A 12955-nucleotide genomic window follows, 5' to 3' on the forward strand; every position below is an offset into this window, starting at 1 on the left:
GCAGTTCTCAGATATTTTCTTTCCAGTAATCTTTCCTTGTTTTCATACTCACTTTTTTGTGCCTTGCAGATATATGATTGTAACATCCAGAACTTAGCAGTTGGTGCACTGTGGTTTTTACTGCCATAAGGGATTTTTCCTGTTTAACAGCATAATGCCTTTCTATGTGTAGATAGTGCAAAGTATGACATTAAGGAGTCCATTCCCGTGGCAGTGTTTACTTGGTCTCTGGATTTGCCTAGCTCTCTGAATGGGGAGGTTTGTGCTGGATGAGAAGAGCCAAGCAGTCTCGGACAGGAGCCCAGAGAAGCAGTGTTGAATTCAGAACATGAAAGGCTGAGTACTTTGCATTCTCCTTGTTACCTAGTCCTGTCAGGATGAATTTGGAAAATAAACCACATGGGAATAATTTAGGTGTTTTTTCCCTTTTTCAATTCACTGGTGACTATGTCCGTTTGTCCATCCCCAAAGATTTCCTATATTCAAACACCCTTTACCATCCCAGAAGTATCTTCTTCTATATTATGGAAGTATATTTTAGATTTAGAGCTGTAGGCATCCCAGGTAATCCTGACTGTGATAAAGAGAAGAGATTTTCTTGTTGCCCTGCAGCCAGGACATGACAATCATTTATATTTGCTACGCTTTGTGTACTTGTTGATGCCTCATTAATTACAAGTCATTGTGGGATGGTTCCTTTGGCTGTGTGCAAAAATATAAAAAGGTTTTCTTAATTAATGGAGAAGGGAAAATCTGTTGAAATGAAGAGAAAGAACATCTTAATCTGTTTTCTGCTCTGAACTCCCCTAAAGAGTTAGCTGAACTGACGCACCACAAACAATTTTCATTCAACAAAATTTCAAATCAAAATGAACAGCAGCAAAGTTATAAATTGCATCTACTTCCCATGCTGTTTCACAGTTTTAATATATTATTCTGCCTTCTGCACTGAGCTTACTCTTCTCTTTGCCCAAACCAATGCCCATTCTTCTCCAAAGATGGTGTCTTCATCCCAAATACGAAAGATACAGAGCTGCACTTAAAACACATTCTGGATTTGGTGGACCATTAGCCCACTGTGCTCTTTGTTACATAAATATTTTACAGAGGAGGTAGATTACCACACAATCTTACCCTTTGATGTCTTTTCTTGATGAGTAAAATAGTACTGAAAATTCTAATTTACGTCCTTTGTGATTCTGGAGGAACTTCCAATGCGGTAGTCTCATCACTGTAATTGCAACTAGTTAGATTTGTCTAAAAAATAAATGGAAATACAGTGGATTTTTTTGGCTTGAAGTACACACATGTATCATATGACACAGGAATTACAGAAACACATTAAAAAATTGGGAATCCTTTTTGCTAGGTATCACTACTTAAAATAGGACTACTACAAAATAGGATTACTTTTGCAGTATGTTGCATTATTCATTGTTCTGCCATATAAAATTGGCCATTTTTTAAAATTAGGTTTTATATATTGATTCTTTTTTATTCCCACCCAAATTCTATGTGAAGGAATTCATTCAAATCGGATTTTGTAAGGCATTGAGAGTGAAACAATTCTAATAGAATAATTTAAACATCCTAAATATAATGATATGGCCATGACTTTTAAACAGATGAGAGGAAGGAATGCACTGTAAAAGATAGCAGCATGCAGAGTGTATTATTTATGTCTTTGTACGCATAGTCTTCAGTTAAGGCTGTTAAGCACAGGCTATGAGGGGAAGGTAATCTCAGCATGATAATCCAGATCTCAAGTATAATGATTTTACAGAGTAAATGTGTTTGTAAATCAGATTTTAAAAATATATTGACCAGCTCTGCTTAATTGGTTCCTGTTGTTTTTTCAACTGAAATCTGGAGCAGTCTTCCTGCGGTCGGTTCATGTGCAGGTGTCCACATTGTCACCCCAAAGTGAACACAGTGGGGATGGCCTCCATATGAACTACTATAAGTAATAATTTATTAAATAAAAGCCCAGTAAGTTAATAAATAAGGACTGGGTATTCATTGCAGTGAAGGTTTCATTAGATAGAGAGCAATGAAGTTCAGCACTGATCTTCCATTAGTTAAAAGCTGCTTTGAATTAGGAGCAGGTGTTTGTACAGTTAATTCAGTAATACAGAGAGAATTAATATGCAGATTCAGAAATATCTCCCTGTAGTCCTCTGATTGTGGGTGCAATCAGACAGATGTTAACACTCAAAGTTGTGCTCTTAGTAGAGAAAAACTACTAATAAAGTAGTTATTATAATACTAAAACTACAAATAAAGCTTTTCATCCAGAGTCACGCTGTTAGCTTTGTTTTCTTCTGTGCATTACTTCAGTGGAAATTAGTTTCATTCCCATAATTCAAAACGTATATAAATGTATATAAAATCTTTTTTCTAGGTGGGGTGAGAGCAGCAGGGAATGATGAGTAGAAATTGTAAAACTTGCCTCTCAAAAGTATGCATGTCTGTGACAAAATGCTTTAAAAACAGCTCCTCCCTTGAGGTTCTCTTCACTGTAGGACATCAAAATCCTGAAGTCTATATTGCAAGCTTATATTCCTTAACGTTGCCAAATTATGTGTGAATATATACTGAATAAAAACCTGTAGATGATTCTGCAAACAGAACTACAAAAAGTAATTTCAAGATGAGATTTAGACTTCTGGCAGATCATGTTATATGGTCAAGAGAATTTTTAATAGCTGCCATGTTGGCAGCCAAATCCTGTATCCCATGGCAAGAGTGTCAAGAAAAGCTTACCCCAAATGGCTCAACAGCTAGGACATTCCTTCTGAAAGCTGGAGCTGTGGGTTTGAACTCCCTCCGGTGAAAGAAAGCATTGAAGCCAGACCTCTTGCTTCCTGAGCTGCTGTCTGACATTTCCATGTAATGCAGAAGGTGTCAAGCACCTCTTACTTTCCTCTGGGTGCACTTTAAAATGAAAGGTGCTCCTCTTCCTCATCGTTAGGTATGCTCAGAGCATACTGCACTCCACAGAGATTTGATGTGGTTTTTCATATCAGCCTAATGTAAACGAAATGTGAAGGACTAACCAGAGGGGTTGTTAACCTTCCCTTCACTCTTGCTAGATAAAATGTTCATACAGAAGTAAGGTGAGCAGTGTTACTTTGCTGATCTACCTGAGAAAAAGTTTTCATTAGGTTACTTTTAAATGTACCTAGTAAAACTTAAGGATCCTAGAACATCTAAAGAAGCCTCTGTTTTCAGTTGTATTTTTTAAGGCAGTAAAATGTGCAGGTAACTAGTTGGTATTATGCTGATCCCACCCAGTTTGGGTTGTCTACCATCTTTTTCTTCCTTCTTTCACTTAATATAAAATCTTTCACCTTCTTCTGGTAGTATCACTAACACTCATGTGTTTTCCTCCTTCACAGCTGAAAACATTTGTTATGCCATTTTCCTCCTCTTTTATTTTCATTACATTTCATTCCTTTCTGGGACCAACCAATTAAATCTGTGGAGTTTCTTTGACTAGTTCAATCTTCCCCTTGTGTAGTCTGCTGTACTGTTCCTGTATTTGCATCTCTTTACTGCTCCTTACAGCTTTATTTATCCCCTTAAAAATTAATTGTTTTCCATTATGCAAGACCCTGCCTACTATCCTACTCTTTTTCTCAATGATTATTTGTATTTTCCTCGAAGTATTTTCATCCACAGCATCTTTGAAGCCCAGCTCTCACCTCCTTCTTGCACAGGCCTGTCCAGAGCCCACTGAAATCAAGGGAAGGCCCTTTTGTAATTTCACGGCCCTTTGGCTGAGCTCCTCTCCAGGGAAACACACTGTTTTCTCCCCGTTTCTTCAAATCCTTTAAGTATTCACTTCTTTCACGAAACCAGTGAGAACTGGTCCAAGGGAAGTGGATGTAAATTAAAATACATATTCCTTGCTTTGAAATTTCAACTGTAATTTGTGTCTTGTGAACTGATTAACTGTTTGACATGTGACTATGTATTAGATCTTTCTTGGAGCAGAGACATTGTCTTCCAGTTTAGGGCTGAGCAAACAGAAGTCTGTGGTAGTATTTATGGAGAGATAAAGGCTTGTCATCTTTGTAGAAGTTGGGGGGGTTGTTTTGGTTTTTTTTCTTTTAATCATAACAATATCTATTAAAATAACATTTGTAGTAAATAAGGCAATGGCAATGTGTTGCCAAGTCCAGACTTTGTAATTGATGTTTGCCTAATAAAACCCATTTTTCCTCCTTACAGAGGGAAGACTTTTAATATCCACATTGTTTGGTGTTGTAAATGAACATGTCTCTATTTGGCTGCACATCCTGCCTTGTAAACATACCAAGTCAAACTCAAAATGTTTTCTCGCAGGAGAAAAAATATTGCATAAAAATTTGTTGTAACAGATGAGATTGAAAGCTTGCCATGAATGTGAAAAAGAGATTCAGAGGTGAACAGAATATTTAAAGTGTCTGGAATACTGCTGTGGCAGGAGAATGTTAATCTGATGTTGTCTGGGCAGGAGGCAGCCCTTGGAGCCGACACATTCCTTGGGGCCCTGCTGCAAACTGAGCTGCCAGCAGAGTGTTTACAGCGAGGTGCAGGGCCAGCATGGTCTGTCCACATGAGCTGTGCCTGCCTGCCACGCAGACAGCACATGGCAAATACACTCTTCTAATTAAAAGCAAACTTAGTGTTGCATTTATCCTTGACAGTATTGAGCAGGTGGATCACATTGATGCATTAGTAAGCACACAAACATCGGAAATGTCCTGTGTACATTGTGACAGTGTTTATATTTGTCATGCTTATTTTAACTCCAAAATGTGACTGTAATTTATAAGCAACTGAAATGTCAGCATTCGAAGCAGAAATATTTTAATATGTTTACTCCAAAGTCATAAGGCTGTATATATTTTTTAAAAAACATTAACACACACGTGTGTGGACACAGTGTCCACTGTGTTTTAAAGACCACTATTACAAATGAGTACTGTGTCTGTCATGAAAAGATGGTTTCATTCAAGTCTAGTTTGACAGATAGTAGTAGCTGAATTGATGTTATTCTTGTATGGTGGTTTCACAGAACATAACAGCATGTTATTTGTTTTTTTTTTCTGTTCCCCAGATAGTGGTGGTACCAAAGGGGAAAGACTGAGTGCCAAACTAAAAGCTCTGCCTGCAACAAGTGAACCCTATGAAAGTAGCAGCAGTAAAGAAATAGGCAAGTGGACATGTTACACCTTTTTTACTTTCATGGTCCTCAGGGAGAGGAGAAATAAGGAGAGAGGAAAAAAAATAAATTGTTGGAATAGTATGTAAAATTAGATAATTGGGACAACATTTCCCCATGAAAATGAGGCTTTCACTTCCTTGTTCAGAGCTCACCATAAAGTAATTGCGAGAAGAAATGTGGCCCATGTTAATACTACTTTTGATATCTATCTGCTGTATCCTTTAAGTCAGTTCTTGCCATTCTGCAGTTATAGGTTCTACAATAAGACTGAATTTTCAAATGGGTTTAAAAACCCAAATCCATGTGGAATGTGGTACTTCCTAAAAAGCCATTCCTCAAACAAGCCATCAGTCTTGCTGTTCCTTGCACGTTTCCAAAGTCTTTTGCTCACTGTAGTATAATAAAAGAAATTTGTTTTTAAAAAATCCAAAAGGCTTCCATCAGTAGAGCTCAGAAACTTTGCTCTGGTGCCCTGCTTCAGTTCCTGAATGCAGTGTATTGTTCTCCTTCAGCCTTCATGTGCTCTTTCTGATCTGCATTTCAAAGACACAGATGTGTAGTGCTAAATCTTAATCTTGTGTTTGATTTTGTATGTTTAAAACCAGCTAAATTTAAAGCTAAAATAGTTTGTAACTGTTTCACATGTATTTATTTAAACCCTAGATGCCTCCTACGCAGATCCACTTGGCCCACAACCAGAAAGACCAAAAACAGCAGCAAGAAAAAGAATGGAGGAAGATGATTTTGCTGATGAAGAACTAGGAGAAGATCTGCTTCCAGAATAGCATATGGGCCACTCATCATTTTTTTAATCCTTGCAAAAGTTTTAGCTGAAAACCTTTTCATTTGTAATAATTTTGTAGTGAATTTTTATAAACTATTTGTGAAATACTTTGAACATGTGGTACCTTATGTTAAAAACATGGATTTGTAATTGCAGCGTCTTCTGTGATTCATTAAAAAAAATAATGGTGAGGTTATTTTACTTATGCATAAGATCTATACAAGTACTCACACATTGCAAGCATATCAAATGCATAAAGCTTTTGCTTTCAGAGATAAATACAATGATAATATGAAACAGAGAAGCCTCTAAAATTTTATCTTTCAGTGCAGAATATCTCGAAGCAATGCTTGTAAGGTTGAAAATCCCATATCCTTCATCCAAAGCCAGAATTTATTTAAGTCCTGTGAACTGACCTGAAAATGCTGGATATGGCCTTGGTTTTCCTTAAGGTCCCAATTCAGCAAATCGCTTTGCACTGATACCAAAGAAAGCATCTTAATTTTAGTCTATGCTTAAATGAGCTAGAACCATTTTGCAGTCTCTTGGCAAAATGTCCTTATTATTGGTTTTTTGTGGGGGTTTTTTTGAGTGGTCAGAGTTGTCAGGATTTCAGCCTAGTTTGTTCAGAATTACTAATTAGATAGCAGCTTTTGAGTCTTATGTTGGAGACTGGGGCACCGACCACGCAGTGGTAGTTTCCTACACCCTGAGCTGAGTATGGGCAGAGGTTGGTTACAGAAATCATCATTTTGCTTATGAACCGAACAGGTTGGATCTGAAGTTCCTGAGACATGTTACATTGCTGTAGTAGGAATCACTTTGGGGAGATGAAAAATATTAGTCAGGTGTTCAGAATTTCCTAATAAATACTTGCAAAACTAGTCCACTGAGGTGCCTTGTTTTTGGAACCCTGGCATGAGTTTGGTTTAATAGTTAGACTTCGGTTATTGCACTTTGAAATGCGAGAATTCAGACTTCTAAAATACTCAGTGCTCCTTCTCAGTGTTGGTGCTCAGTCTGTGTCCCAGTGACAGTGGAGAAGTCTCTTCGTATCTTCATAAAATTTTTTTTCAGGTTTTAAAAACACTGCCCAGTGTCATAGGATTTCTGCAAATGGTCAGAAGTGCCCTGTGGGGTTTATGAGTTCATTTGTGTGTAGCATGCTTCCCATGGGACTGGAGCAGCATTCCATCTGGGATTGCACTTCTTCTTCCTGATGGTCTGAGCAGAGCATGTTCAGTGCTGTTTATGGAACACCCTGAGGGGCTCACCAAAGAAGAAAGACACGGTAAGCTCTGGGCCCTGATCCTTCTAAGGGGTGGAAAAGAGCATGAGAAGGAAGTGCCTTATTCCTGCAAGTCTCTCTTGCCTGTTCCGCAGTTCTGCTGTATCTACTGCTCTGGTCATAGAATGACATGTTCCTGGATGTCATGGTAGTTCTTTCTGTCAGGCTTAGTCTTGGAAGATGGAGAGCACTGGGATGCAATGTGCCACGCAGGAGGGAGCATTTCAGCTACAGACTGCGGTGGCATGAGGTAACTGAGTTAATCACAGAAAGAGAAAATACATGGGACTATGGCAGCATAGATAAACCTGTGAAAGAAGTGCAGAAGAGAAGGCAGGTGAGATACTGCCATGGTCTTCTAACACAAAGACATTTGGGTAGACTCCTGTGGGTTGATCCTGGCTGCATGCCTGGCACCCATTGAAGCCAATCACTCCTCTCTGCAGCTGGCCATGGAGAGAAAATAAAACAAAGGGTTCATGCGTTGAGATTAGGACTGGGAGAGGTCACTCATAAAATACCACCACTGGCAAAACAGATTTAAGTTGGAGATTGATTTTATTGTTAATAAATCAGAGCAGGATAATAGGTAGTAAAATAAACCTTCAAAATGTCTCCCCTCCACCCTACATCTTCAAAACATCTTCCCTTCTTCCCAGCTCTACTTCCTCCCACAGTGGCTCAGGGAGACAGGGAATGGGGGTCATGATCAGTTCTGTGGCCGCCCCTGCTGCTCAGGGAGAGGAGTTGTTCCCCTGCTGTGCTGTGGTGTCTATCCCATGGGAGACAGTTCTCCCTTCAATGGGAGTCCATCTCATGAGCACGTCCCCCTCAAACTGCTGCAGCCTGGGTCACTCTTCCCCGGTCGCAGCCCTTCAAGGACAGGCAGCTGCAGCATGGCTTCTCTCCCCAGGGGCCTCCCACGGGTCACAGCCTCCTCTCAGACATCCACCTGCTCCAGTGTGGGCTCCTCCATGGGCTCCTGGTGGATCTCTGCACCCCTGTGGATCCCCAATGGGCTGCAGGGGTATAGCTGCTTCACCACAGTCCCCCACTACCAAAGTTTAGCCATGCAAACCCAATACAGCATCCAATCAAACATTGCAATCACATAGGCATGTCCATGATAAAGTGGCAGGAAGTACCAATAACTTGGGATACAGTTCACAACAGTCTGTAGAGACACTCCTGGGGACATCAGAGAGATTTTGATCAGCAGCAGTTTCTCGATTCAGTTTGCCCAGATGCATAACTGTACATTGGGTAAAATTCTGGGGATTACAAACAATTGTACTTTTGTTCCAGCCCAGCACAAACTCACAGGCAGTTCTGGAACATGTTGTTTCCTATGTACAGACTCCCAGGGACTTGTGGAACATGCTGTTTCCTATAGCATGAGGATCTGATTATATAATGCTTTGGGTTATGATGAATTTGCATGTTATTTTGCAAGCACAGTTGAGCTTGTTCTGAACTGACAGAAAGCCATGTGATCCAGCTCCAACACTGGAATAATGAGTCCTGCTGACAGTCAAAATGATGTAGCCCAGGTTCATCCACTTGAAAACCATGTTCACTATGGCTGCATCTCTCCTACAACTGCAATGTTGCCAAGGCAAGCGCAGAGCAGAGGAGGGGATGGGTACCCAGCTGTTCTGTAAGACACTAGCACAGTAGTGCACAGTAGCACAGTTTTGGACCATGACAATTCATCTCCCAGACAATTGCCTTGCATGATCCAAAGGTAAGCCTGGGCCAGGAACCATTCTCTGGAAGCAGTTTCAGTGCATCATCCTTCTTTTGTGTAAGATGTTCTGTATGAGGGAACACAAGACTCAAGGACTGGACTCAAGGCTGAAGAGTGATCCCTGATGGAAGACTGATACAACAGGAATCTGTTGAGAAAGAAGCTACATGCGCATCCTAAGCACTGTGTCACCATGCTGTTGGAATGCCTCAGGCTGTCACACAGGTGAACACACCCACGTCATTCAGGCAGCTCAACTCTCCAAGGAAATGTGGCCAGGCCAGTGGAGTGCTTGTTTCAAATAATTACCTGGGTTATATGGGATTATTGTGCTATGTTGATGGGATTTCCCTGACCCTGTCCTTGGTTGGCATTTAGCTGGGGTGCAGTGAATTGTGTTCCCTGCTGGATGCCCTTGGTCCTGCGACTGGTCTTGGAAACTACTGGAGTAGAAACCTGAATGAGCTAAATAATTCTATTTTCATCCAAGAAATTCAAGCAGAAACTTTTTGTCAGGCTTGGTTGCACAAAACTACATCTCCAGAAGCCACACACTGCAGATATGTGCTTCCAGCAGCATTTAAACCCCCATCTTGTGTTTATCATTCTGGAATTAGTAGATCAATCATTTAAGATTCCTGCTATTATATTAATTTATTATTTTATGTTAGAAGAGCAGCTGCATTAAACCTAGGAAAATGCTGACCCCCTCGAGAAACCGACTCACGAGGTATTTTACCTTCTATTGTCATGAAAAGATCTATTATACAATATTAAACAATCCTCAGTTGACCTCTTAGACTTGAGATCTTTCTCAGGATAGGAACTTCACACCAAGTTACCTTTCTCTTTACATGTATGAAAAACATCTCTTTGTAAGTAGCCAAATGTAAATGAATACTTGAGTAGTATTTTATTTATTTCTGAACAAGCCTAGCTCTACAGCATCAAAACATTCTTAATCACATATTTCATGTTCTTCTCTGAACATCCTCTGCTATAGATTACATGACTTATTACATCTAAAACAAAGCTATTCCAGAGTAAAATAGGAATTGAAAATTGTACAAATATATAGTTCATAGAATCATAGAATGGTTTGGGTTGCAAGAGACCTTAAAGATCATCCAGTTCCAACCCCCCTGTTGTAGGCAGAGACACCTTCCACTAGACCAGGTTGCTCAGAGCCCCATCCAAACTGGCCTTGAACACTTCCAGGGATGGGGCATCCAAAATTGCCAATAAATAGTTTTATATTAAAATTTTATGATAAAGGGCTGTTTATCTTGATTCCTTTGCAAGAGCAGTATGAGATCACAAGAAATTAATCTAATTTGCTACATTTTGATTTTTCTTGATGTCAAGGACACAGATGATCAACTTCATGGTAAAAAGGCTATATTAACCTGTTTGACAGCTCCTCAGTTTCCCCCTTGGCAAAATGAAGTCTTTTGAAGATTCTGCACTTCTCAAGAATTCACTTTTGCAATGTTAAATTGCCTAACAACTGTGAAATATGCTGAGATGCTGCTGCAGAAGATGCCACACCATGGACACTGCAAAGTGGCATTACAATGCTTACAACTGCAGGGAACATGAATGGGAACAGAAGAGTTTGGGTGACAGGTTATCTGCAAACCGAATGTGAGGGAGAAGGACATCTCCAAGGAGCAATTTAATTCTCTCTCTGAAGATTTATACCTGCTGGGGATGCCAGCTGAATGTCTGTTCCACCCAACAACATGCATTGTTCAATTTGAAGGTCTGTATGATGATTTTTAAAACTTTTTTCACATCATTATTTCAGATAGAGATAGGATCCCATTATTTCAGATAGAGATAGAATCACATTAAAGCTGTAGCAGGATGGGAATAAGCATTTGGAACATGCCAGTGTAGGGCAATTCTGCCATTTTTGTGACAAGTGTATTACTGTGGTATCATTAATATTTGTCACAATAATGTGATTTATTTATGTATGAACCACAGAATCTGAAACCAGCAGTTGTGTGCCAGAGCAACTATGGAAGATGACAACCCCAACCAGAAAATGACCTGATAACACTGTTCCTTGAGGATTAATATATCTGGGAAGGGCAATATTTTTACATTTGCTGTCAGGTTTTCACCATCATTCCAACAGTTCTGAAGCAATTTTCCAAATTATCATAATGGTCTGATGATAACATATTTGAAAAGGATTTTTTTTCTCCTGCTTATGACACATGTTTCTTCAGCTGTTTGTAACAATGTGAGGTTGAATACATCAACCTGGTGTGTCTTTTCTTAAACACGTTTCAGTGTTTAACATGGTATGAAATGCTCTCTGATAGAATCAGGTGCAGAAAATGTTTCTTCTTATTTATAGGAACTCACTAAATATGTCTGTCTCATTCTTGTGGAGCTTAGTTTTCTTTGGAACATCCTGGCTTTCTCATAGAAGGAATTTGTGGAACTGAACTCATTATCTGACACAGATGACTGTGGTGATAATCTGAGGAGAGAGGTAGATACTACTCCCAAATAAAAATATTGAATGACAATCTCCAGAAAGAGCATGAAGAATAATATGGAAAACTGAATGACATTGTTGTGAATTCATTGATTGAAATATCTTGTATTAGATCAAATTCAGGACAGATTTCACATGACTAAATATTTTTCAATATTTCATTTGCATAGCTGTTTTAAATCCCCCTCAGATTCTAAGAAAATTATAAACTAACACCAAGAACAAAGGTACTGGTTAGTAATTTCTTCAAGTCATGGAAGAATCTAAGTTGCCAAAGTACATTAGGGAATATTTCATGACTCAGATGTCTCTAGGGTAGACTATGCCACAAGAACTGGCATAGCACTCTTAGTTCCTCTCTAATGAAATCTCATTTGCTGCCCTTCTGTGGTTCTTATTATTTGAATCAATGTGATTTTTCATAAGACAATACAATGCAACTATTGTACAGAATTAGAAAATTGCCTAGATAAGACACCAAGCCTTAAATTAAATGGCAATATAATGCCTGGGCCATTGTTTTCTTTTCATCTGCTCTGATTTTTTGAGGCAGACCTCTCCCAGAAATGTCGATGCATATAAAGAAGTACATAAAACTCACATTTTGCAAAGCCAAGTGTGACATCCTCATCCTACTCAGAAATCTGAAAATTCTCAAGATGCTGGTTTGCCTTAGAAAGACTAATACAAAAAGACCTTTGGTGATAAATATTTGCCATGCTGCCACACATACCACTCAAAGGTGGTGAAGTAACACGAGGCCAGGTGCATGGTCAGGGGTTAGACTGGACGGGGCTAAATGGACACACACCTTGTCCCAGTCTTTCGCCTGAGGATATGACTGCAAAGGAGAGTTTGGAATTCTGTTAAACTGTCCTTCCTCAGAGTTGAAATCTGATTCAAATCCCACACAGTTAAAGGTCAAGATACTGCTAATAAGTGATACTGACCTGTGATGCATAAGGCACCAAAACCATTAAAAATCATAGTTAGGCTTAACTGTATGACTTTTCCAAAACCACAAAATCAAATCACTTCATTACATTATGAATGCCAGACCATTTTGCTTCAACTCCAGCCTGTTTGGTGACATTAATGTCGTGTATTTCTGTGGTACCAAGGTGGGGTTTCTCAGTCCTTGTATGATTTATGATCCCATTTTCCCTTATTCCTTACCAGTATTTTCGTATTTAACTATGCTTATCCTAAGTGACTCAAGAGCTGTTCAGGACTTAATCAGAGCACATGAAATACTTGATTCAAGTGGTGAATTCTAAGGTCTGTTTTTAATGCACACCATTTCAGTGGACCACATCTTTTAGGAACCCGACTACTATTTATATGCTTATTTTTGTGGGTTGTGCCAGAGACCATGAATATATTGCATCATGTGTTTTTAAAAGTACAGAATA

At 39.2% G+C, this 12955-nt stretch overlaps 1 protein-coding gene across 1 annotated transcript in view; it reads left to right on the plus strand.

Annotated features, from left to right (window-relative positions):
- IFT88 (intraflagellar transport 88) overlaps nt 1-6866 on the plus strand; it is a 43028-nt gene extending 36162 nt beyond the window's left edge. The window contains exons 25-26 of the mRNA XM_066175842.1: nt 5105-5200; nt 5876-6866. Of these exons, the coding sequence (XP_066031939.1) occupies nt 5105-5200; nt 5876-5997 (218 nt within the window). The 3' untranslated portion in view covers nt 5998-6866. The remainder of the gene's footprint in view (nt 1-5104; nt 5201-5875) is intronic.
- Nucleotides 6867-12955: the final 6089 nt, after the last annotated feature.

Source organism: Chamaea fasciata, unplaced genomic scaffold (assembly GCF_029207755.1).
Source record: "Chamaea fasciata isolate MVZ Bird 193981 ecotype frontalis unplaced genomic scaffold, bChaFas1.0.hap1 SCAF_2, whole genome shotgun sequence".
NCBI classification, from domain to species: Eukaryota; Metazoa; Chordata; class Aves; order Passeriformes; family Sylviidae; genus Chamaea; species Chamaea fasciata.